Source organism: Triturus cristatus, chromosome 3_1 (assembly GCF_964204655.1).
Source record: "Triturus cristatus chromosome 3_1, aTriCri1.1, whole genome shotgun sequence".
NCBI lineage: Eukaryota > Metazoa > Chordata > Amphibia > Caudata > Salamandridae > Triturus > Triturus cristatus.
The window spans coordinates 44541805-44566161 of record NC_140583.1 but is presented as its reverse complement, the minus strand read 5'-3'; the positions used below and the strand labels follow the sequence as shown (position 1 = coordinate 44566161).

Sequence of the window (24357 nt, the reverse complement as noted above, 5' to 3'; positions counted from 1 at the left end):
TATGACGGTTGTCAATTACAAGAGTCTGGCCAAAACTCCCACATGAATGAGGGTAACCCATCTCCACCACAAGTTCTAGGCTGGTGTGAGCATAACAAGCAGTTAGCCCTGTGTTTCCAGAGGTTGGCAAGGGCATGTGCAGAGCCCCAGGCCACTGAGGCACTAAGAAGTAGCAAGAGGGGGAGGTGAAGAAGGGCACTGGGATCCCAAGTACCCAAGTGCACACTGTGATTAGGGCTAGGACACGGCCAGCTTGGCGCACCCCACTTACTAATGGGGGTATCCTAGGAGGCCCCAGGCCAGTAGAACCAGGCCCCACCAGTCCCAGGCAAGAGCTGCGTGCTGAGTGCGGGCAGTTCATATCATGCAGGGAGTCTCCTCAGCAGGTGTCAGCCCAGTCAGCAGGCTGATTGAGAGTGACGCGGCCAGCCAACCACTCCACGAGCTTCCCGAACACGCGTAGCACTGGAGCAGCTGGGGACACCCAGTCAGCAACTGTAGGCTTCTGTCATCTTGGCTGTGAAGATGGAGAGCTGGCCCGCCCGGATCAGGCACATCCACAGGCAAGGGGCAGCTCCGGAAGGTGCAGCCGATGGCCAGGAGTCCTGTGGGTTCGATCACATCAAGCAGAGTCAAGCTTGCAGTAGGATGAATCTGGATGCAGGGATCGGGCACGAAGCTCTTCACAGAGCGTCTACAATCTTGGGTGGTCAGACCACGCACATGCATGAAGATCTATTTTACAACTCAAAGGTACAGCACATCATCACACATTACGTTATTTATCTCAAACATACATTGCACAGCAAGCAATCCTTTTTTTGTTATTTTCGCTATAGTTGGCTTTTTATTATTGTTTTAGTGAGGTCTCCCCTATTTGTTTTTCTTATCTTTATATCCATTGTGTTTTTTGACCTGTTTCATTTTTTACATTGTTTTTTTTTCCTATTGGGTTTCCATAAATTTTCATTCCCATTGTTTACTCCCTTATGGGTTTTTTATTTGTGTTCTCCATCTGTCTCTTATCAATTGTTTTACTTTTGTTTTCAAATTTAAAAAAAACTTTGCAAAAGCCTATAGGTCTTGCTTGAATGCGCTAACACATGTAAATACAACTATGCACAAATGCTGTTTCCATATGTTAACATAGTAAAGCCAAACCTATTGACTTTGCCAAAGCTTGTTTCAAACCAGTTGTCAAACTCCAAGTCAGGCAAGCTCTAGCTAAAGTACCTTTGTTTTGATATAATGCTCCATGTGTTTTCCAGCGGTGATCATTTTGAGGTGGAAGTGCCTTTCCAGGATGTCTTCTTTAACCTTTCTCATAATATGTCTGTCAGCTGTTGATTGGTTACTGTCTTTCATTAGATCGCTGCAGCTCCCTTCTGTCTGACCCAAGTGGATCCTTTTCAACACCCAACTTTCCAGGCGCGTACCAAGCCGGAATAAACTGCCGGTGGCTGATCCGTCTTACATCAAACAAGGTGATTTCAGAATGTTGCATTCTTTCACGAACAAGTACAAAATAAGTTTACTGGGATGATTGTGCATAAAACATTCTAAAACTATAAAACAGTTGCATAATAAAAGTTTGGATTCCTTCATGTTTTGTTCCCTCCTTCACAGTTAGCAGAGTTGAAGGCCCATTATAAACTGGGGCTCCTGAACCCTCAAACGAAGATTTAGAGGTGAAGCAGCCACTGACTGAATGTCGTTGAAGCTTTCCCCAGCCACAGGTGGTCACAGGACTGACAGCTTGACTCAGTATGGTGTCTGTCCAGTTTAGGTTCTGCAGATGTGTATATTCCTTACCTGCACGACTGGTATATTATTTACATTAAGTCCTGTCCATTGTGCCTTCTTGACATGGTTCAGTCAATTTCTAATTACTGTAAGTTGTTCGGAGAGGGACCCTTTAAAGTGTAGTTATTAGAAGCTGGCTCTGAATATGATACTGCCACTAGGTGGCAATACTGTGCACAGAGTCTAGGGGTTCCCCAAAAGTGTACAGGGCTCAATGAAAAACCCAAATTTCTCTATTTGTGGTAGTATGGTCGAGCAGCCTAAGGCCTAACACAGAGGAGTGTGTGACATTTATTACACAGCAGTGATCATTAATGGACACACAACTCAAGAAGGAGATTTAGACCAACTTTTAGATTTTTTTTTACTTTGTTGGTATTTTATTTCAAGACCAAGACCTTCTTGCTAAAGTAAGTACATTTCAATTAAAGATACTTTTCGCGTTCAAAAGTCGACAGTGCAATATTCAAACAGTTCGAGATTACCCTTTGGAGGAAATCAATTGAGGAATGTATCAAGCGAGTATACAACTTACAGTTCCAGTCTTCGGGAATTCAGACCAACACTGAGTACGGGGCCGGTCATGGGGGACTGGGGCACCTGTACAGTGCAGATTTCGGTATCTTCCCCTTAGTTGCTGATACAGGCAATACTTTTTAACCTCATGATCACTGGGGGCAATGAGCGGGATAGGTTTCACCAGGCAGCCAACCCAGTTACTCTTGTGGTTGCTGGCGGTCGACGGCTGTAGATCGGATGTTGTCTGCTGTCGTCAGATCATCCTGGGGAGATCGCGGTCGGGCAGGCAGTGCAGGTGGTGACTGAGAAGGCCACTAGCAGGTGGGTACTGGCTATCAGGCACGGAGCTGTGGGCAACTCGGGTCGTGGGGCCAAGAGGATCCCTTGAGGTCGTGGAGGTCGTTCTGTTGTGGTGATTCCTTCGGGCAGGGTAGAGTCGCGTCGACACAAGTGCCGGTCCTATACCACTGCAGTCTTTGGGAGATCTGTGGTAGCAGTAAGTCACGTGGACACCAGTGTCAGTCCTCAACTGCGTTGGTTCTTGAAGTTCATTTGCAGCAGGGAGTCATGTTGAGACGTGATAGTCTACCCTGTGGTGGTTCTTGGAGTTGTTTATTCTTGGAAAGGTCTGCGGGAGATTGGAGTCTGTAGTGATGGCACTTCACACATCCTTCCCCATAGTCTCCTGCCTAGCCTGATGATGTATTAGAATGCTGCAGTGCTCTTGGTTGTCAGTTGAGAGTTAGGGCTGAGCTGGTACCATCCTGCTCCTGGTGGGGTTTTCTTATTCTTTGTATTTACTTTACTTTTACTTAATTTATGTACTATTATCCTGTACCATCTACTTAAAATAAATATACTACATCAACTATCTGGATTCCATGACCATCCTTCACTACACATATTATGGCGACGATCTGGTCTTCAAACCCTGCGTGGATTCAAATTCTAAGGACTTTCACTTCAAGTAACCTTCATTAAGCAACTAAGCCACCTACAAGGATTTCCATTCCAAGCAACTTCAAGGTAATGGACTTCGTATTCTTTCCTAAGCATACTGGCCAACCCCACCAGTGACCAATCCACCGGTCGTCCTTCTCTTTAATATGCCAGTCCCTGCTGTAACTTTCTGCCTTTATGAAGATTTTCCTGCTTTTCTACTTGTTTTGCCAAGTTGAGGAAACCTGTGAGCTATGATCTGGCATTCGTTTTTTTTCATAACTAACTGGCAATGTTTAAAGTGCTGTAATATCTTAATTCGACAACGTGTTAAAACATTCTGGCAAGATTTATGACGTTCTGGGGCAAGATCTAACCCCAACTGTGTCTGTTAACTGCAAAAGATGCCCGCTGTTTCCGCTGTTTCAAATTATCAGCCAAAGGGAATTTGCCAAAGGGAATTTGCCGACTTTCAATATTTTTAGTGTTGCAACTGATTTGTGAGACCCTGACCCATCGATAAAGACAGATGGTCCTCCCCGTTCTGATGTACTTTGCCAGTTTAGCGCTGATATGTGAGTCGCTGGGTGTTGGAAGTCGTTTCTCATCAGCTGCCAACCCTCCTACATGCAACCCATAGGATTTTATGATGTGGTTGTGCTTCTCTTGGACAGTACGTCGCTGTGTACATTTGAATTGCCATTTTTAATTTCAAACGTCGCACGAGCTCACTTCAACGCACATATTTCACCGCGCGCTCTTACCCGTCTTGTTCTGCGAAGCCTCCGTGACGTCCTGATCGTTTCTACGATGCCTCCTCATGTTCTTCTGTGACGTCCCTTCATTCCCTTCGTGTGCATAGATGCTCGGCAACGTAGGGTGGTTGTTCATGACGTGAGCCACCCGGGTCAGCGTCACAGTGCGTGCCGCCATTTTGAGATTGGCACGTTACCTTCACTCGTTTTAAGCTTTCAACCAGCTTCACTTGCCAACCACGTTTTTTTTCAGTATTCAGGTTACAATAAAGTTCAACGTAGCTTCGTTGTTTGCCACTTCTTTCACGATGCCATTTCTTCAACCTTCCTTCAGCAGACGACAACGGTGACCACTTCTTTTATTTTATTTTATTGTTTTCTTACTCCTTCGCCAAAGTCTGGTTCTGTACAATTTATTCATTATATTGAGCTTAATTTCTGAAAGTCCTGCTTTGCGCTACTGTTTAGTGCTATTAATTACTTCTCTACCAATTTAATTCTGTATGATGCAAGAATTAGTTCTAATTTAAAAAGAAATATATTGCTGTTATGCATAATTTTTAAATGATTGCAATTAATTTCTCATTATTCATGGAATATTTTCAATAATATATACAGTTTAAGTATAATCTTAGTTTTATTGCTTATTCTATGTTCTGATATGACTTTTCATATTCTGTCAGACAGCTGTTCATATTGTTTTTGTATTTTGATGATGCATTTAACTTTCTATACTTGTTTGATTGCTTATTTATTTGCAGAATGTTTCGCACTTTCGCTTGAATTCTTGCACAATGCATTTTTCTCACAAGTTTTATTTTAGAAAATGTTTCATTTTATGCTGTTTTATGGAAATTTCTTCTTTTAGGTTGTCAACTCCTGAATTTTCTTATTTATTCACTATGTTCACTCATGAGTATTTACAGCGGTTCTGTGCACGGAACTCCTGTTGTTAAATGTTCTTCTTAAGTTTTGCCAGGTTATGATCTATTTTGCGCAAAGTTTTCATTCTGACATTTTCCTGGCAAGTTAAGATTTCCTTTTAATTCATTTATTATTGTTACTCCTGTTGGGTGTAGTTTTCTTTTCCTCACCTTTCTTATTCATGGTTTGGAGATCTCTTATGTTCTCCTGTTGGAGTAATTTTCTAGCTTTTATATGTTCTCTTTTCTTTTCATCGCTTTTCGTTCTTTGATTCATGCATCCATTCCAGTATGGTCAACTGGTGTGCCTCGCTGTATCTGGAACGTTTTTTCTGTACGTGTTACCTCTCGTCTTTCAGTGTATTCGTCGTTTTGTTTTCCTCTTTCTCTTTTCTATATTGTTGTTGAAGGAGAAGATGTCCTGTCTTTCTTCTTGCATCCTTGATAATCTTTCTTCTTTCTTCCTCGTTTAGTTCTTGTCCTTCTCAAGTCCACCCTAGCATTGTTGCTTTCATCTTTTCTAGTTTTTCTTCATGGTGTTACTTACCTGTTCCACCTTATGCCTTTATTGCTTTCTCCTATTCTCATTCTTGATGTTCTTTTCGTGTTATTCCTTCTTCGAGTGTTTCTCATTCTTACTTACTTTGTTTTCTTCTTACTTCATTGTTTGAGGCTTAAGTTTGTGTTGATATTGTAAAAGGGGAAGATGTGTAGTGATGGCACTTCACACATCCTTCCCCATAGTCTCCTGCCTAGCCTGTAGAATGTTGACATCATGATGATGTATTAGAATGCTGCAGTGCTCTTGGTTGTCAGTTGAGAGTTAGGGCTGAGCTGGTACCATCCTGCTCCTGGTGGGGTTTTCTTATTCTTTGTATTTACTTTACTTTTACTTAATTTATGTACTATTATCCTGTACCATCTACTTAAAATAAATATACTACATCAACTACCTGGATTCCATGACCATCCTTCACTACAGAGTCTTTATCAAAGTCAGCAGTCCTCCCAGGATTTCAGAGTTTGCTTGATGCAAGACGGGTCGCAGGTTCGCAGAAGCTGGAGACATCTCGGTAGGCTGGGGCCAAGACAGTTGTTGTCTTTCGTCTTTTCTGAATGGTTGTCTTCTTGCTTAGGTTGTGGCAGATATGAGGATCAGGTCTGAGGGAGCTCCCAAAATACTAAATTTAGAAGGCGTTTTAAGGGAGTAGCAGGTGGGGCCAATGCACTGCTTACCTGGGGTGGCTACACCCTCTATTATGCCACCCTTCTATGGGAGGTGGCATAGACCTAGCCCTAATTGGAGGGATCCCCCATCTGCAAGATGGCGGGGACTGAAAGTTTTGCTTCACCTCGCTTTTCCCCGCCTTAGGGGTGGGGTTAGCAGAGGTGGGCACACCTCTTATCTTTTTTTATTTTCTCACCAGTTTTCCCACCCAAAGTGAGTGCGTAAACCAGTGGCTGGCATCTGCTGGTAGCAGCAGAGTCTGTGGGTCGCCCTACAAAGGCATCAGGCCTTTGAAGCTTCCCTCTTTAAGCACTGGCCCATCCTGGTGGAGGAGGCATGACACCTCTGCCCAGAATGTGCATTGCTTCTAGTCCCGGAGAGTAGGGGCTCACTACCCAGGGTCAAGAAACATGTCTGGTGGTGGCAGGCTGCCTACAGCCAGTCAGAGACCAGACCAGGGTTGGGAGAGATTTAGCAGGCAACTCTGATGGGCCCTCGGGGTACATGGTACAATAAATCCTACTCTGGCATCAGTGTGGATTTATTGAGATGAGTAGTTTGTTCCCAAACACTTCTATAGTGAGTAAAGTCACAATGGTGCTGTGGAACTCGAGTTGTTGAGTTCCCAGCCCATGTACTCTCTTTGGATTCCCTGGTACTTACAATATTGGGAAATGGTGCCCAACATTGTAGGGGTAAATCTGCTATACTGTCAGGCAGTGCTAGCTGGCTTGGCACCCAGGCAGGGTGCCATGGTGACTTTGTTGTTTTCTCCAGTATTGGATCTTTCATAGATTCACATGTTCAAATCATTCCCTGTCGTCATAGTGGGAGTCCCATAGTATTATATCAAAGCAATCACATTAGCAGCAGAGGCTACAATGCACTAGGCCATGAATGTATTAGCCTATGAATTACCTTTTTTTCAAAAAAGGGCCAAACTTAGACACTAACCACTTAGGCAACTGCACCCTCTAGAACCTTCCCTACAGAGGCTAGCTCCCGCTGATTTTCAAGGACAGGTGAGAACAAATATAGTCTCAAAAGTAATGGGATAGCCTCTAGGGGAGGAGGGTGGGTTGCATGATAATCCATGAAAGATACCAATACTGGAGAACTACAGTTACATACAAGTAACTTATTTTCTTCTCCAGGATTGGATCTTTCATAGATTCACATGCTTGAATCAGAATAGTTAGCAGTAATATGAATACCTATTATTATATCTTCATTTTGCAAACTTAGCAAATAGTTCCAACACCAATAATGACAGTAATGACTTAACCATAAAGGATGGTGGGATAGGAAAGCATAAAAGCAAAGAGGCTAACCTTACTGAAACAGATGCCGCAACACCGCCTGTCCCACTGCTGTATCAGCTTTATCCGTAGCATCCAGGCAATAATACTGGGTAAAGGTATGCCTGGTGGACCATGTGGCGGCTCTGCAGATTTGCTGGATCAGAAGCCCAGTGAATAATGCAGTGGACGTAGAAACAACTCTTGTTGAATGAGCCTTGACTCCAGCAGATAACGGTCGTCCTACAGCGTTTTGGCAGAACTGAATGGCTGTGGCAATCCATCTCGCAATGGAAAATTTAGAGACTGGTAGGGTTTTATTCATATTGCCATCAGCAATGAACAATTGATCAGACTTCCAAAATTGTTTTGTTCTATGTAAATAGAACTTAATGCCCCTCTTAACATACAAAGTATGAAGGGATTTCTCAGCCGTTGTCTGTGGATTTGGAAAAAAAAATCTCCGATCAATAGGCTCGTTGAGATGAAAATCCGAAGGGACTTTTGGTATGAATTTAGGGTTAGTCCTTAATATTACTGTGTCTTTTGAGAATTGCATGAACAGTTGCCTGATAGTGAATGCCTGCAGTTCACTAACTCTTCTTGCAGAGGTTAGTGCAAATAATAGAGCCGTCTTCCATGACAGAAGTTTCAGCGGTGTTTTGTGGATTTGTTTGAACTGACTTTTCATTTGCTGGTTCCGTAGCACCTCACTGAATGCACTACCTTGCAGCAGGCTTCTGTTGAGCAAGGGATTATGGTTCACAGCGGGCATTAGCTCAGCACTGTCCCAATGCTCCTTGGGACATGTAGTTCCATTAGTGGGGACACAGGTACCTACGTCTGTGTGCTCTCTATGGTGGTGGAAGAGATTAGAGGCCCCAGTTGGACTGTCCCAGCGGGTGGTGGGACATTTAGTTTTGCTGGTAGTGTCAAGCTCACCCTTGGGCTCCACAGTGCTGTAGGGCCAGAAAGGGTTCAGTGGTAGAAGGTGGCAGCAATGCAGAGCTCCTGATGGCTCCTGGGACACATAGTTGGTCCATTTGATTAAGGCTCAAGAATTGAGAGGGGCATCGTTTGGTCACTGCTATTGCGGATCTAAATTAGTCCTCACCAAAGCAATTGAATCCCTAATCATTGTGAATGCAAACTCAGCTTGATAAAACTCCGTCCCAGTCATAGAAGGGACCATTCCTCACGTGGCCTGTGCCAAGCCTTCGGCAAGCCTTAAACCCTGTAATATTCCTTCTGGGAACCAGAATGCTTATTTCAATGAAGTCTGCTTCCTTCTGCGCATCACCCAGCGTCTGGTCAAGTATAGGTTCTTGGCATTATTCAATGTGCTTTTCTTGTCTCCATAACATTTATGGCCATGCCTGTTTTTGTTTCTGTCATGCCAGATTTTTTTGCAGTTTGATGACTTTGATGTCCAGCTCACACCCGGTTGCTCTGCTGACTTCATCAACGTTTACGACGGCGACAATACTTCATCCCCAGTTGTACTGAAGAAGGCCTGTGGGAACTTGGATCTCCCGGCCCTTGTGTCTTCCGGAAGCACGATGTTGGTGGAGTTTGTCAGTAATGGTGCTGTCTCAGCCCGCGGTTTCCAAGCCTCCTACAGGACAGGTAAGCCTGTTGTACCTCAGGCATTGTATTTCAAGTCACCCTGTGAGAGCAGACCTCCCTGCTGCCACATGTCTTTTGGATGCTGCTTAGTTCTGTTCTGTGGAGTTATCTTTCCTCTCTGCAGTCTGTTGTTTCCTGGGTAAACCAATGTAAACATTTTGTTATTGTCCCATCTTCTTGCAGCGACATGTGACAGCGCCTCCACTGAGGACAATGGTATTGTCACCTCACCTGGGTACCCCCTGGAGTACTCCAATGGCATGGACTGTGTGATGGTCATTCTAGCTCCAGCAGGATACAAGGTATGTGCAGCACAGTCTGGAAGGAAGTCTTTAGGGGATGTATGATGTAACAACGCATACCATTACAACGCGGTATGTTACATCGCGGTTTTAACAACGCAAGTCGTTACATCGACTTGCGTTGGAGGGCGCTGGACATAGGAATAGTGTGAATTACTATTCCAACTCCAGTCTACGTACAGTAGGGAAGGTGTTGGAAAGTAATTCACACTATTCCTTATCCTACAGCGCCCTCCAGTGCAAGTCGGTGTAACGACTTGCGTTGTTAAAACCACGATGTAACCATACCGCGTTGTAATGGTTGCGTGGTAAAGGATGTTTCCCCCCTGAACTGGAGGAGGAGGTAATGCAGCAGTGGTGGCACCAAGTAACAACAAAAGGACTGAAATGCGTTTTTTTTATATACAAATAACATTTTAGAGACAAAATATCAATTTGCCAGGATTGCACCTTTTTTGTAGACATAGACAAGTCATTTATTCGACACGTATCTCTTTCGATAAACTACATCTTTCTTCTGTCATTTTTCACATTAATTAATTTGAAAGCTTCCAGAGATCAGAAAAACAACAGTGCTGTGCAAATAGCAACAGCATCTAGAACTAGGAAATTTCACTATTTTGGAAATTTGCAAATCCTACAGTGTCTGTCTTCCGGTCTCTAAGCTTTAGATCCACTTCAGAATGTTTTTATTAAATATTATAGTAGTAATACTTTATTCGATAAAAAAATCATCATAAAAGTGTACAATTTTTACAATACAGAAACCCACCAATCCTTAAATACAAGCAACAACACATGCTTCACTTTTACTAATGTAGTAAAATGTACATAAAAACACTATCAGATATCATGGGGACTTCCTACCAGGGTGCCTTCTAGCGATTAGGTGGGATGAGGGAGGGCCTTGGTCCTCCTCATGCGTGTCAACCATGCACTGCCCAAGTATTTAGCTACTCCGCACACCATGGCAATGGAGGTCGTGTCGGTGCAAAGAACCCGCAGGGCCATTTTGTGACATCTAAGGCCCAGCCCCTTACATAGTGGCTTTAACCATGTCCTCCTGGCTACCCTGTATGCTGGACAGGCAAAGAAGAAATGCGCCACGGACTCATTAGGGGCTGCACAGCCCGGGCAAGCTTTCAATGAGCCACCCTGGTTATTCTACCCAGAGGTGAAATCATTCACCGGAAGAATCCCAAACCTAACCTTTAGGTAGAGTGATCTATCCAGGGGTTTCTCTATAAAGTCCAAAAACGGTTCAAGTTTCCTTGTCCATTTGAACACCAAGAACCGCTCAGTTAGAGGGCCCCCTACACCTCTACATGAGGTCTCCTTCTGGACCCAGTCCCAATACAGCTTCTTAATCACTAGCTTGGGAGGCGGTGTTTGACTCTGCCATGATTCGCTCAAACCCAATAGCACAACCAACTGCCTCAGATTGCTCAACCACTTAATCTTATTACCTGTATTAAGCAAAATAAGTTCGTCTAAAGCAGCTGCATAATTTTGAAGCTCCCGGGTCCTTCGTAAACGAACCCAAAAGAGTAATGGGCACAGGCGCATTAGGTCTTTAAAAGGACGCCTGCCCAAATCTAACCGTAATGGGATTAACGGAGTAGAAGCAGGAAGGGCTACCAGATCTCTCAAGAACTTGTTTTCAGATGTGACTAGCTCCTATGTATTCTCGAACCCCCATAGTTCGGAGCCGTATAGGCCGGACGGTAATACTTGGCCCTCATAAATTGCGAGAGTCGGTGCCACAGGTTTACTCATGGACTCCCTGTGTTCTCTCAGGACCGCCCCTGAAATTATTTTATAATTTAGTAACATTTTGGCCAAGTGGTCTTTCCAACTCATCCGACTATTAACCCTAACACCCAAATAATCAAAGGAATCTACCAACTCCAAAGGCTCACCATTGAGCAAGAGATTATTCCTGAATCTATTAGAGGGTGATAAGGCCATAAGCTTTGTTTTAGAGGTATTGATGGTAAGACCTCTGTCGGTACAGAACGCACTAAAACGGTTCAGGAGCTTTTGGAGGCCTGCGGGGGTTTTAGAGATCAAAATGGTGTCATCCGCGAAGAGTAGGGTAGGTGTTTTTTCCCTTTCCAGGGATGGCGCATCTGCCGAATCCTCTCTCAGATGGTCCACCACTCCATTCACAAAGAGAGAGAACAGGGTCGGTGCCATAACACATCCCTGGCGTACTCCCCTCCTCACGGGTACCCTCTCTGTCAGTTGTCCTTGGGTGCCCCATCTGATCCTCGCATAATTCCCCTCGTGGAGTTTCACAATAAAGCCCAAAAGTGTTCCTGGTATGCCCATCTTCTCTAAAATTTCCCACAGCCTTGCACGGGGGACCAGGTCGAACGCCATCCTGAGATCTATGAAAGCCAGGTATAGACTACCTTTATTGATGGTTACTGACTTCTAATAGATCGCAAAGAAGCGGAAGACCTGGTCCATCGTGCCCACCTTTTGTCGAAACCCAGCTTGGAAGTGAGAAAGAATGTGCTCCTCTTCCATCCAGACACCCACCCTCATGATAATGACCCTGCCAACCACCTTCTGGATCATGTCAATCAGACTGATCGGTCTGTAGTTGGCAGGGTCGTCTCTGGCACCCTTCTTGAACACAGTTATCACCTCTGCTCCCTTCCACAAGTCTGGCACGGGATATCCCTTAGAAATCAGATTCATCATTTGGGAAATAAGTTTAGCCCAAGCTACGGGTTCTTCCAGAAGGAGATCCCCTGGTATCCCATCAGGGCCAGCAGCCTTCTTCGGAGTCAAGTGTCTAATGGCCAATACCACCTCGGAAGCCGAAAAAGGTTCTTCAAACATCAATAAAGAAGGGGCCCTACTAACTGGATCAGGGAGAGAAGAGCGGGTCACTTCTATCCCACCATACAGTGCAGAAAAATGGCAATACCATTGTTGGCTTGTTATATGATTAACTATTGGTGGCGTGTTACGCTGCCTAGCCTTATTAATCAATTCCCAGAACAACGATGAATTCTTCTTTTTAGAAGCACATTTAAGATCCTGCCAGTATTGTTCCTCCCACTCTCGTTTGGCCAGCACCAGTGCCTTTGCATAATCCTTCCTGGCTGCTCTAACTAGGGATTGACTCTTTTTACACAGGGCAACTGTTATCTCTTTCCTTTTTACCTTGCACTGGTCCGAGTACCAAGGGTTGCTGGTTTTGGGCGTTTTTTTTGCAAACTGCCATTTTTACCCTGGATTAAAAAGTATTTCCCTACTTCCTCTATTGTATTTTTGTAAGACAGTGCGAATGGCGGTCCCTGGGCACTACCTGTTCCCAAGTCAAGATCCGTCAACTCCATAGTCAGATCTACTACATGCGCCCTAATCCTTGCCAGATTATCAACCTGGGATTGAACCTTGTCCCATTTCAGCCTACGATTACCATTATATGGGACAACCTCGTTGGTTGTCCTCAGGGGGGCGTTCTTCTCACAACTTATCGTTTACCACACCTTAACTTCATACATAGGGGGTTTTGATTGCTGTCCTGCGAAGTTACCACCTCCATATCTATTAGATCACACCACAGTGTGACATCCAATAGAATATAATCAATTCTAGACGGACCACTAAGCCTATTAAAGGTTATCGCTCCAGCGCGGTCAGAAGATGACCTGCCATTTAGTGCTCTTAGATTATGTTCCGCTGTAAGGGCATTGATCTGAATTACCTTTGATGACCATTTTTTATTTGGGGCTAGTGTCAGGGCCGGGATGGACCATCAAGAGTCCTCCTCCTCAATACCCAAAGGGTCATCCCCACCAAGGGGTTCAAATGTACAATTAAAATTCCCACCCACAATAATTTTGGAGGTTGTGGGGCAGTTGGCTAGTGCCTGTTCTAAAGTAGTTACTGTACTTGAGGTTGTATCCCCCGGGGTCCCTCTAGAATAGATATTAAATGAATCTATCCTGCTGCCCTTTTTTTGTCCTGCGAATGAGAGGTGTTGAATGTCCCTACTCGCTGAATCATGGGTAGAAACATCCCAGTTCAATTCAATTTTTACCCAAACATGTAAACCCCCTGCTGGTCTGCCCTTCCCACAACATTGAGCGGGCAGGAAAAAGGTTGCGTAACCGGATTATTGTACTGGAAGCAAACTCCAAGTTTCTTGGAACATACATACATCGAACTTCTCGATGAAGGTATTCCATTCCGGGAGAACCATCTTTTTTTGCAATCCAGCCACATTCCAAGATACCAAATGGATAGCCTCATTACCTGTTGCAAACAAGTCAGGATTAACCCCCTTGTTCCCACCCAGCACACATGGGATAGGATCGTTAGTAGCTTCTAATGGGCATATTAATTTTGGCGGTAGACAGCCATCGACACTGCACCCCAAAGACTGAGGTTGAGTGGTGGTTGCGATCCCGCCAATATCAAATCTATTGGCTACCGTTGGAACCTTGTTCCCAATATCAGAACTAATGGCCTCTATATGAATCTCACAATCACTGCCCACTGGGCTAGCGGCGCCTGAACGGCCCCCCAAGCCCAGCATTGACTGTAATCTTCAATCGCATTCATCCATACCGGTGAACGCATCAAACCTGTTCTCTACCTCCAAGGGAGTAAAGGGTCTCAAATGGTCCATTCTCCTGTTGGTATTTCTGTTAAGTCTAGGGGGTACGATGTTCCACCCAATGGTATCAACAGCAGGAGCTGTGTAGGGGCCGTGTGCCAATTGCCTAGTAATGGGTGCTGTTGGGAAGTTTGTATAAATTGGAGCCTGTTTACTTATATGGGATAAAGGGAACACCAGGGATCTAGGATAGAAATATGTCAAGGCACGGGGGGTGATACAGTTGTTACCATTTCCCGTAGGCCAGTTCAGTATATAATCAACTGCACGTGGGTCTCTAAAATTAACTACAACTATATCTCCCTCGATGTCTTTACATCTACCACCCAACCAGGGGAGTCGCCTAACATGCATTATCTCACCATTGATGTTCTTTGTGATTGGTCTATGTATACTGAGCCAATGCATAATTTTGTTTTTCAACTGGGTGAACCCTTCTCTTTCGTTATCTACCAGTGTTGGCACCCCCGTCAAGACAACCACAAGGGGCACAGCTTCTGGGGGTAGTTCTACTTGTGGCCCATTGTTCACTAAAGCCCTGCTGTAACTATTACTTCTCCACTCTTCCCACTTGTTCCCTGTGGGTGCCTTTGCTCTTCCCCCCAAGAGGTCACTAGCTGGGTTCCCGACCAAAGTATTTACAATCTTAGGGGGCAATAACCTTTGATGGTTAAGAGCTATCTGGTTAGTGGGCTGGGGTGTAGCTTTAATGAATTGGGGTGTGACTTTGGGTGCATCAATAGTAGGTAGTGGGTCAATGGGGGTAGGGGGGACAGCCACATTCACCTGAGCCTTGACCGGATCAACCTTCCTGCTTATAACGGATTCTATATCCGCAAGTCTTTTCTCCACCCTCTTCAAACTCTCAATAATGGGCAAGATGAGAGACCTAATCAAATGGCCCAAATTGTCTTGTTGAGCAGCAAAGGGGGCTGCCATCAGCAGCGATTCAGCAGGGGTAGAAAGTAACTCGGTGATGTTCACAACCGATTCTTGGCCTACAAATGGAGAAGGGAGTGCCGAATTAGGCATAATTGCTGGTACAACCACTTTCCCCAGTACAGTACTAGCAGCCGACTTTGTATGCTTACCAAAATCAGAGTGGCTAATCTTAGATTTAACCAGCCCCCCCTTCTTACGTCTTATTTTACTTGGTGGTGGGCCATGAATCTAAATCACTTCAGATTTCTTAGGGTTCTTCCTAGCCGGTTTACCACAGATAGGGATATGTGTATTTGAGACAACGGGTATACTAATAGAACTGTGAAGGGGAGTATCGCTGATATCCTGGTCAATAGGGGCACAATGTGTAGGAGAGCAATCCCGTAACAAAAATGGAACACTCTCCTGCGAAGGAGGATCATCATTATCATTAGGTCTACCTCCATCCCGGGGAAGTGCCTGGAGTGTGGAGACTTCGGGAGCCCTAAGTTTTAAACTTTCAACTGAGCGATGACGCTCTGTCCTGCGCTCGGCCAGTATTTTTTCCCTGACCTCATCCGGCTGGACCCTTGTAAAATATTTGTCAGGAGAACCATTTATCAAACCCCCCGGCTTTTCAAGAGTGGCTTTATCGGGGCTCTGAGCCATAACAGCAATGATGTCGGGGAGTACGGATGAACGCAGGAATATATATAACAATTGAAATGACCGGGCCCTGCCCGGCCTCTGAGGGCCTTAGAGGGCCCGCCCTTTGCCCGGGCTTCGCCCCGGTCTGCGACCCGCTCGTGTCCCGCTTACACGTATGTGGGCGTATCAAAATATAGAAGTCAGGGGGAGGTGTCGGGAGGAGGCCCCAGCTGCAGGCAGTGATTGAGCGCAAGGCCCGCTGGTCCTCGCAGTCCCGCGAGCAGAATTGACGATGAAGAAGAAAACACTCGTCCCTCTAATTCCCCACGGTAAGCTCCTCCGGGCAGATCACAAGGTTTCAGGCAGTGGCAAAAGGAATGTCCAAGCCTCCGAGCGGCACCCGCGAAGTGGGGGCCGCGAGGAGTTATGTTCCACAGGGGGGAGGGGTCGGGAAGAGGCCCCAGCTGCAGGCAGTGTTCGAGCGCAAGGCCCGCTGGTCCTCGCAGTCCCGCGAGCAGAATTGACAATGAAGAAGAAAACACTCGTCTCTCTAATTCCCCACGGTAAGCTCCTCCGGGCAGATCACAAGGTTTCAGGCAGTGGCAAAAGGAATGTCCAAGCCTCCGAGCGGCTCCCGCAAAGCGGGGGCCGCGAGGCGTTATGTTCCGCAGGGGGGAGGGGTCGGGAAGAGGCCCCAGCTGCAGGCAGTGATTGAGCAGAATGCCCGCTGGTCCTCGCAGTCCCGCGAGCAGAATTGACGATGAAGAAGAAAACACTCGTCCCTCTAATTCCCCACGGTAAGCTCCTCCGGGCAGATCACAAGGTTTCAGGCAGTGGCAAAAGGAATGTCCAAGCCTCCGAGCGGCTCCCGCGAAGCGGGGGACACGAGGCGTTATGTTCCGCATGGGGGAGGGGTCGGGAAGAGGCCCCAGCTGCAGGCAGTGATTGAGCGCAAGGCCCGCTGCTCCTTGCAGTCCCGTGAGCAGAATTGACGATGAAGAAGAAAACACTCGTCCCTCTACTTCCCCACGGTAAGCTCCTTCGGGCAGATCACAAGGTTTCAGGCAGTGGGAAAAGGAATGTCCAAGCCTCCAGGCTCTCTATTTTGTTTTTCAAAACACCCATGTCAGTGAATGAGTGCCTACTCTGAGCTCACTCATATATATTAAATTAAGCAAATGAATGATTGCATTCCATCTTCTAAAGTATGGGGGTGAAGTTCTCCCCCCTCACTATACAGCATGGTGCATGACATATGCAGCGACAAGATTTGTGAGGGCGGACAAACATGGCTGATGCCCAGTGCCAGATTCTGGGATCCATTTCTGTTAAGCTCTGAATGTGAAATCTACTAAGTTTTAGCACAGAAAATGAGTATGAATGTTCACTAGGAAAAAAGCTGAGATATGTATTAGCATTGGTATGAAAAGACTGACGTGGTAGCTGAAAGGAGTACGTCAGTGGTTGAAAGGAGTGTGTTAGTTGCTAGTATGATTAATTCACTAGTTTGAAGAGGAGCATGGGACTCGTTCTTAGAGGGAAAGGTGTAAAAGGGGGTGTAAGTGTGAGTGCATTTGTGAGTGCGTTCAGGGTGCTGGTAGTTGGAAATATGAAGGCGCTTGCGGTTGTGAGCAGCATGGCTCTAGTGTAAATAACGCGTAGTTGGCCTGCAACCGGTACCCTCTTTCTGCCAATAGTCTGACAAGTGCTCTAATAATTGGGCTATGCTGTGTTTGAGGGTGAAACCGAGGTGGGTGTTAGGGGGTTGGGTAGTGGTGAAATGAAGTGGTTTGTGCAGGGAGAGTTCTCTCTGGTGTTGAAAGTGCTGTGAGCTGGAGGGGCTGCACTCACAGTGATTTTCTATTTCACAGATCTCATTGACGTTCACCCAGTTCGATCTTGAGAACTTCCCCGGATGCGTCTATGACTACCTGATTATCAACGATGGACCCCACTCCACATCAAAGACAATAGGCAAATACTGTGGCAAAACCCAAGTCCCACATCTGGTCTCTACCGGAAACGCACTGCTGCTGCAATTCCACAGTGATAACTGGGTGACCGCAGCTGGCTTCAAAGCGGAATACTCCTTTGGTAAGTTTGAGGGTAAAAGTTAGACTTGAGAAATGAGGGGCTTATTTACAAGCACTCTTGCGCCACCGGTGCGTCACTTTTTGTGATCCACCCGCAGCGCAGCTTGCTGCTCCATATTTACAAGGACAAGTAAAGCCACCCTACGTGGCTTTTCATGTCCCTGTAAATATGGCCCCTCTACATGCAACACTTTACATGAAAGCGGTGTGCCATGGGTGTTGCTCTTGGTAGTCCCATGCAACACCAATGGGTTCTGCCCCATTTCCAGATTTACGAGAAATTGCAAACCTGGAAATGCTTCAGAATGCGAGAGGCGCATTGTGGGGAATTGTTATTAATTTCTCCTTGTTTTTCTTTTCTTTTTCTATGTATGCTGCATTCTGCAGCACACATAGGAAGAGGAAATCACCTCTTGTGATTGTTTTTGTGCAGGAAGGTGTGTCTTCGTGCACAAAAACAATCATCCCCATAATGCAGGCCCTTGCACCATGGTACGAGGCACCTGCGCCAGCGCATGGCAGCTAATTGTGCGCCAGCACGGGGGAGAGCTACCTAGGGGGCAGGAGAAAATCCACCATGTGTCGATTGTCTGTTTAGGGGAAAATATTTTGCTATGGAAGTGATTGTGTTTGCCGTGTGAGGATCAGCTTTCGTGGAGAAATATCTAAGTGCAAATTCCACCAGCTCAAATAGGAGCTTGAGATTTACCCCTAGAAAGGGCTCACTTTAGTCTGTGTAAGGTGCAGGGGTGTAACACAGTGTATCACCCACCTTAATATCTCACCTGAAATCCTTGATCTTATGTCTAGCATCCTACCCTTCTTTCATTTTTTTCTGAAACACCTCAACTTGGGTTCACATATTCTTGGCCATATAATGTGCCCAGTCAGATTTTTTCTGAATTTCTCTCAACCATGCAAAACAGAATTTAGATGTATAATACGTTCCCTCATGATTTCAAAAGGACACAAACCAGTGACCACGCTTGGACTAATGCGATGAGACCACAGCACACTTTCAACTGCGTCACACAACTCAGTTTTATTTTGGGTGGCCCACTGAATGCACTCCACCAAAGTGTGTTTTATCGTTTTGCTTTCCAAGAATTCCTTAATTTATTTTTACACAAATTGTACCCCATTGTCAAATACAATTTCTTTAGGCACTCCCTCTCTCAAAAACTATTTTTTCTGAATTTTTATAATCTTGGCACTTTTGGGCTTCTCCATTAAATCTGCCTTCCACCATTTACTGTAATAGTCAACCACTACCATTGTAAACTTACATTTATGATGTAAACGATTCAATGGGTCAATAAAATCTATTGCTAATTTCAAACATGGCTCCTTCAGTAAAGTACAGGGCTGTAAATGGATAGCTTCCATTTTCATTCCTTTGTCACTAGTGGCACAAATAACAAAAGCCTTCACACTCGCAATAATTTAAGTGCCCACACCCAGCCACCTGGAACTATCCCTGAAGAAGGGTGTCCCAACATGGCCCACCCTGGCTTCGCCTGGGCACACACCTAGGTGCGTCCCGGGCTGCAGGCAGTTTCAGGCATTTAAAGCCTAATGTTGGCGGCTCTGCTCCCTCTGGGTGGAAGTTGGACTGGGGGTCTGAGTCCCACCTCAGCCGTGCAGGCTGAGTTTTCCACACTGCAGGCAGCTTCAGGCTATTTCAGCGCATCGTTGGTTGGTTCGCCCCCTTGGGGCACATTTTGGACTGGTGGATGGAGTCCCATCTCAGCCATGCAGGCTACTGAATGTAAGGCGGTGTGTGTGGGCAGGGAACCATCGGTTGTGAATCCTCTCAACCTTGCGATTTGGTTCCCGAGGTCTTAGAATTTGGCTACCTTAAACTACCACCTGAATATATGGCCATTCTCAAAGACACACGGCGACCTACAATGAGGGCTTGTTATGTGACAAAGTGCAAACGATTTGTTCACTATTGTCATTCAAAACAAACTGACCCTCTCATGCCAGCACTACAGGATATTGCCTGCTACATCTACAAAGCTGTGGATTGGCATTTATCTCGATCAGATTTCACCTAGCTGCAGTGGCTGCATACCTACAAAATAGACAACATATGTCTCTTTTCAAGATTCAGGTAAACAAAGCCTTTATGGAAGTCCTCAAAAGGGCGATTCCACCCCATAACCTCCCAGGACCATCTTGGAACCATAACATCGTACTCAAGTAGACTGGTGGGGCCCCTTTTGAGCCCCTTCATCTATGCCCACTCCAATACCTTTCTTGAAAAGTGGCTTTTATAGGTGTCATCACTTCCTTAAGATATGTTAGCAAACTCTAGACATTAACCTTGGAAAGAACCTTTCTTTCAGGTACATAAAGACAAAGTAGTCCTTCGTACTAACTCTAGATGTCTACCAAAGGTGGTGTGCCATTCCACCCGAATCAATCTAAAATCTAAATCCAAATCTAAATCCGGTATTTGTAAAGCATGAACTACTCACCCCTAAGGGTGTCAAGGCGCTGGGGGCCGTCTGGGAGATTATGTGAGCTATTGTCCAGAGTCGCATGGTGCTGAGCTGAGCTGAGCTGATGCCGGTGCAGGGATCAAACTGTGAGCCTTGCACTCCGGAGGCCGCTACCCTGGCCGCTGCACCACACCTCTCCCTATACAATATCCAATTTTTTCCCCACAGCCAGTTGCAGAAAGAACACTGCATGTACTGCATGCCAAAAGAGCACTAGAGTATTATATAGATAGTATTATATAGATATACTATATAGTATAAAATCATTTAGAAAGACACAACAGTTGTTGCTTTTTCAAAACCACATGATGGGAAGCCTGTCTCCAAATCAGGTATTGCCAAGTCAATGCATGCAAACCTGCTATGCCAAAGCAAAGAAACCTTGACAGTTCCACCAAAAGCTGACTCCACTCACAAGAAGGAACATCAATGGCCTTCATAGGAAACATTCCAATAGCTGAAATATGCACATAAGCTAATTGATCTACACCACATACCTTCACAAAGCACTACTGTGCGGATGCATTAGCTGGACAACAGGCCAGGGTTGGTCAAGCAGTGCTACGTATGCTCTTTGAAACAACTGCAACACCCACAGGCTAGCCTCTGCTTTAGGGGGGACTGCTTTGAATTCTGCTTTACACATAAAAAGAGGAAAATGCAGTGAAGATTTTTTGTGCAGGAAGGTTTCTTGCGATTTATTTTCGTAAATATGTTCCTTAGTTTATTACCACTGTGCAGCACAAATGTCATTGGAAAAACACTGTGTATTGTGTCAGAGACTGCATTTTTCAAATAACTTGCTCAGAGAAGTTACTCTCATAATAATCACAAGCTCTCATCAGTGTGAATGTTTCAAGCATGGACTTACAGTGTGCGGCAGCACTATATGTATGGACATGTGTGCAAATATCTATGTGTATACATATGTTTATTTATATATACACACAGGCCAAGAAAGAATAACAAAGAGGGATGGATATATATGAATAGTCAGAGAAAATCTCAATTATGTGTTAAATACATAGAAATTGTTGAAATGATGAAAGAAACATAGAGGTGAAAACATAAAATCAAAAGCAATAGAAGGAAAACATAGTGAAGATGTTGTTAAGAAACATTCTGTACTGTTTTTGTCTCTTAGTGGAATCGCACTGAAGTCTACTGGATGGAGAGCCACAGGGAAGGTGGAAACGGTGCTCCCAGAGTCAATGAACTTTGATGAAGAAACCCTCTCTCATAAGGACTCTAGAATCGGAGTTATGATAGCTCTGTAAACTCAACGCAAGCTGCTGAATCCCATCTTTAAATATTCCAGGGTCGACTCAGGATAAAGACACTCAAAGGTGTGAGCTGCTCGCCGCATAGATGACAGGCTCCCGGTGTACGCCTAGGCTCAAAGCTCATCTTCACATCCCTCCCTCAAATGTTTACATGTTTCCATCTGTTCTTTTTTTGGTCAAATAATCTTTATTGAGTTTTTTAGAGCAGGCAATAACACAAGAATAGCAGATGAGAAACAAGGAAAACAAAGAAGCTTAAATAAATCAAAGATCCTCATAGCATATTCGAGGTACAGAAGCATACATCCATGAGGGGGGTAGAAAATAAGGATTAGGATAAAGGGTGTGCACAGGTCACCACATACATTTATACTGAGTCGCATTTTTAGTAATACATCTTTTTCCTTCTGATCATTCTTCCAATTATTGGTGAGTTCAGAAAGTACATGTTCCGTACACATTTCATCTATGATCTGCGCGTGCACCGGAATGAATTGTCATCGCATGAGTCTGAGTTACAATATATCGATGGTTGACTAGTATACTTACTTCATAGCGCTTAGTAAAGTTACGAGCGGCAACACTGGAAGGTGATCTGTGCCTAATGATTCTTGATGGCGATAATTACTACATACAGTATGGGTGCATGAATTACAGAGGCGCAAAGTGTGATGAGGCGGCGTCACGTGAGTCCCCCATGTATGTGTGGTGGGCGCCAATGGGAAAGTTATCAGCTCCTCTGAGGAGAGTGAGCCATTCCCGCCACATATACAATGAGACTATATTCAAACTTTCTGATTATTAAGTATTAGTTTGCATGCAAGTGTTCGCATTCGATCAAGCAGCGGACCGTCGGCTGCGGACTGTGGTTGCGGGTCTAGTTGGCCAAGTATTGTATAGGAGAACTCTCAGGTGGGGGTAATGTTCAGGGCCTCTGTAATGAATTTAAATGTATCATCCCAGTATTCCTTAAGGATGGGGCAGTAGAAGAGCATGTGGGGTAAATCCCCATCATGTAGCCTACAGTCCCAGCATTTGGGATCTGGTCTGGGTTTGAGTTTATGGGGTTTAACTGGGACCCAGTAAGTTCTGTTAATAATCATGTATTTGGTCTGGGACATGGTAGGGGATGTTTTGTTTGTGAAAGATGATTCATAGATATACTTCCATTCGTATCATATATTGGTTCCACTTCCCATTTTTGTGCGTTGCAGGTCTGCATCTTGCGGGGTTTAGGGAGAAGTAATTTATAAATTCTGGATTCAATATGTCCTGTTCTGTATAGGCCGTTAATCAATGTAGTGTTTGTAGGGCTGTTCTTCAGTAGTGAGTGTTTAGAGAGCTAAACACTAGTAAAAGTCCATATTTTGTAGTCCGAATTGGGCTTGTAACGTGGAGAAGGGTAAAGGTAGATTGTCTTCAAAAACGTGCTTGATCATGTTAATCCCCTTTCACTATCATTCGGGCCAAAGAATTGAGGTGCCATCAATTTTGCGTTTGGGGTTGAGCCATGTGGACGCCATATTAGAATTGCTAAGCTTATTTTCGGAACGGTAGTCTATTTTTAAATATTTTTTTAAGTGTTGTTCATTATATACTTGGAGTGGGGCTAAGGAAAATTATGCATTGTCAGAAAGGCACTTATGGGTTTCCTACCTAAAAGAAATTTCTCTATATTAAATCATATTGGTTTGTGGTCTGATTCTTCCAGGAACCAGATAGTGCCTTGTTTAAAGAGGCAAGCTGTCTGATAATTCCTCAAATTTGGGAGGTTTATTTGTCCTCTTTATTTAGAGAGTTTTAGTATTTTTTAAGAGAAATTTTTGGTAGCCAAATCTTTGATTTTACAAAACTGGAGATTACCGGATTCACCCAGTTTTTCTCAATGGATAGCCACAAAATTAGACAAACTGAAGAATTCTTTTCCCGTAGAATAGGGATAATCCACAAAATTATACAAATTTGAGGAGAAGACGAAATGTATTAAGGACTGTAGCGAAGAGGGGGAGAAATAGATCCATATAAATCAATATTAGCATAAAGAGCCGGATTATAGGCTATTACATTCTGCCTTCCTTATGCATTCTGTGAAGATAAAGATGTCTTTTTATAGTATCTATGAATTATTACTGTATATTGCTATTTATTGCTCCAGAATTATTGATTTTTGAGATTTCGCTTATTTTTGCATTTTGGGTCTGTGATTAATGTAATAAATAAAATATTTAAATAAAAGAAAAATTATATATTTTTTGTTCTGCCACAAGACACAGTTGAAGGTGGCATCGATTTTTGCTATAAATGCTTCAGTTAAGGACATACGACTCATGCTGACTAGATAATTAACTAAGGGGGTAATCATCATTTTTAGTGACTCTGCCCTACCCAACCAAGAGAGAATTACCTAAATGCATGAATATATTGTTTAATATGTAGTGAGGTGTGAAATGTATTTCATCCAATTGATTGTGTTCTATTTGATTATTCCAGTGATTAAACTCTCTTGTTTTGTTTGCTTTGTCTTCTTAAAATGATAAATAAACATGTGTACAGCTGAGGATTAAATGAATTTTACAAGGTAGCGCTTTTTAGGTCTCGCCTACGCATCGTGCATGCGCTGTATAGGAGAGACCTTTCTGCTTCCAATGGCAACGTGTGCACGTCTGGCGATTCCCTTGCGGCAGCGAGCGGCACCAAATGGTAGCAATTATTGCGCTCGCTCCCTCAAAGGAAACACTGCCTGCTCTCGGCTGCACTCCCCCCGACCCCGTACTTGCGCAAGGCGCACTTGCTTGTTAAATCTAGATGAGATTGCTCTTCGATATGTTAAATGTCTTGTCTTACCACCTTTTGTTGGCATAATGTGTTGCTGA

The 24357-nt window shown here is 44.6% G+C and overlaps 1 protein-coding gene across 1 annotated transcript in view; it reads left to right on the top strand.

Annotated features, from left to right (window-relative positions):
- LOC146859663 (astacin-like metalloendopeptidase) overlaps positions 1-21429 on the top strand; it is a 139011-nt gene extending 117582 nt beyond the window's left edge. Inside the window, exons 10-14 of the mRNA XM_085646725.1 lie at positions 1369-1484; positions 8866-9091; positions 9275-9393; positions 17473-17695; positions 21346-21429. Of these exons, the coding sequence (XP_085502851.1) occupies positions 1369-1484; positions 8866-9091; positions 9275-9393; positions 17473-17695; positions 21346-21359 (698 nt within the window). The 3' untranslated portion in view covers positions 21360-21429. The remainder of the gene's footprint in view (positions 1-1368; positions 1485-8865; positions 9092-9274; positions 9394-17472; positions 17696-21345) is intronic.
- The last annotated feature ends 2928 nt before the right edge of the window (positions 21430-24357 follow it).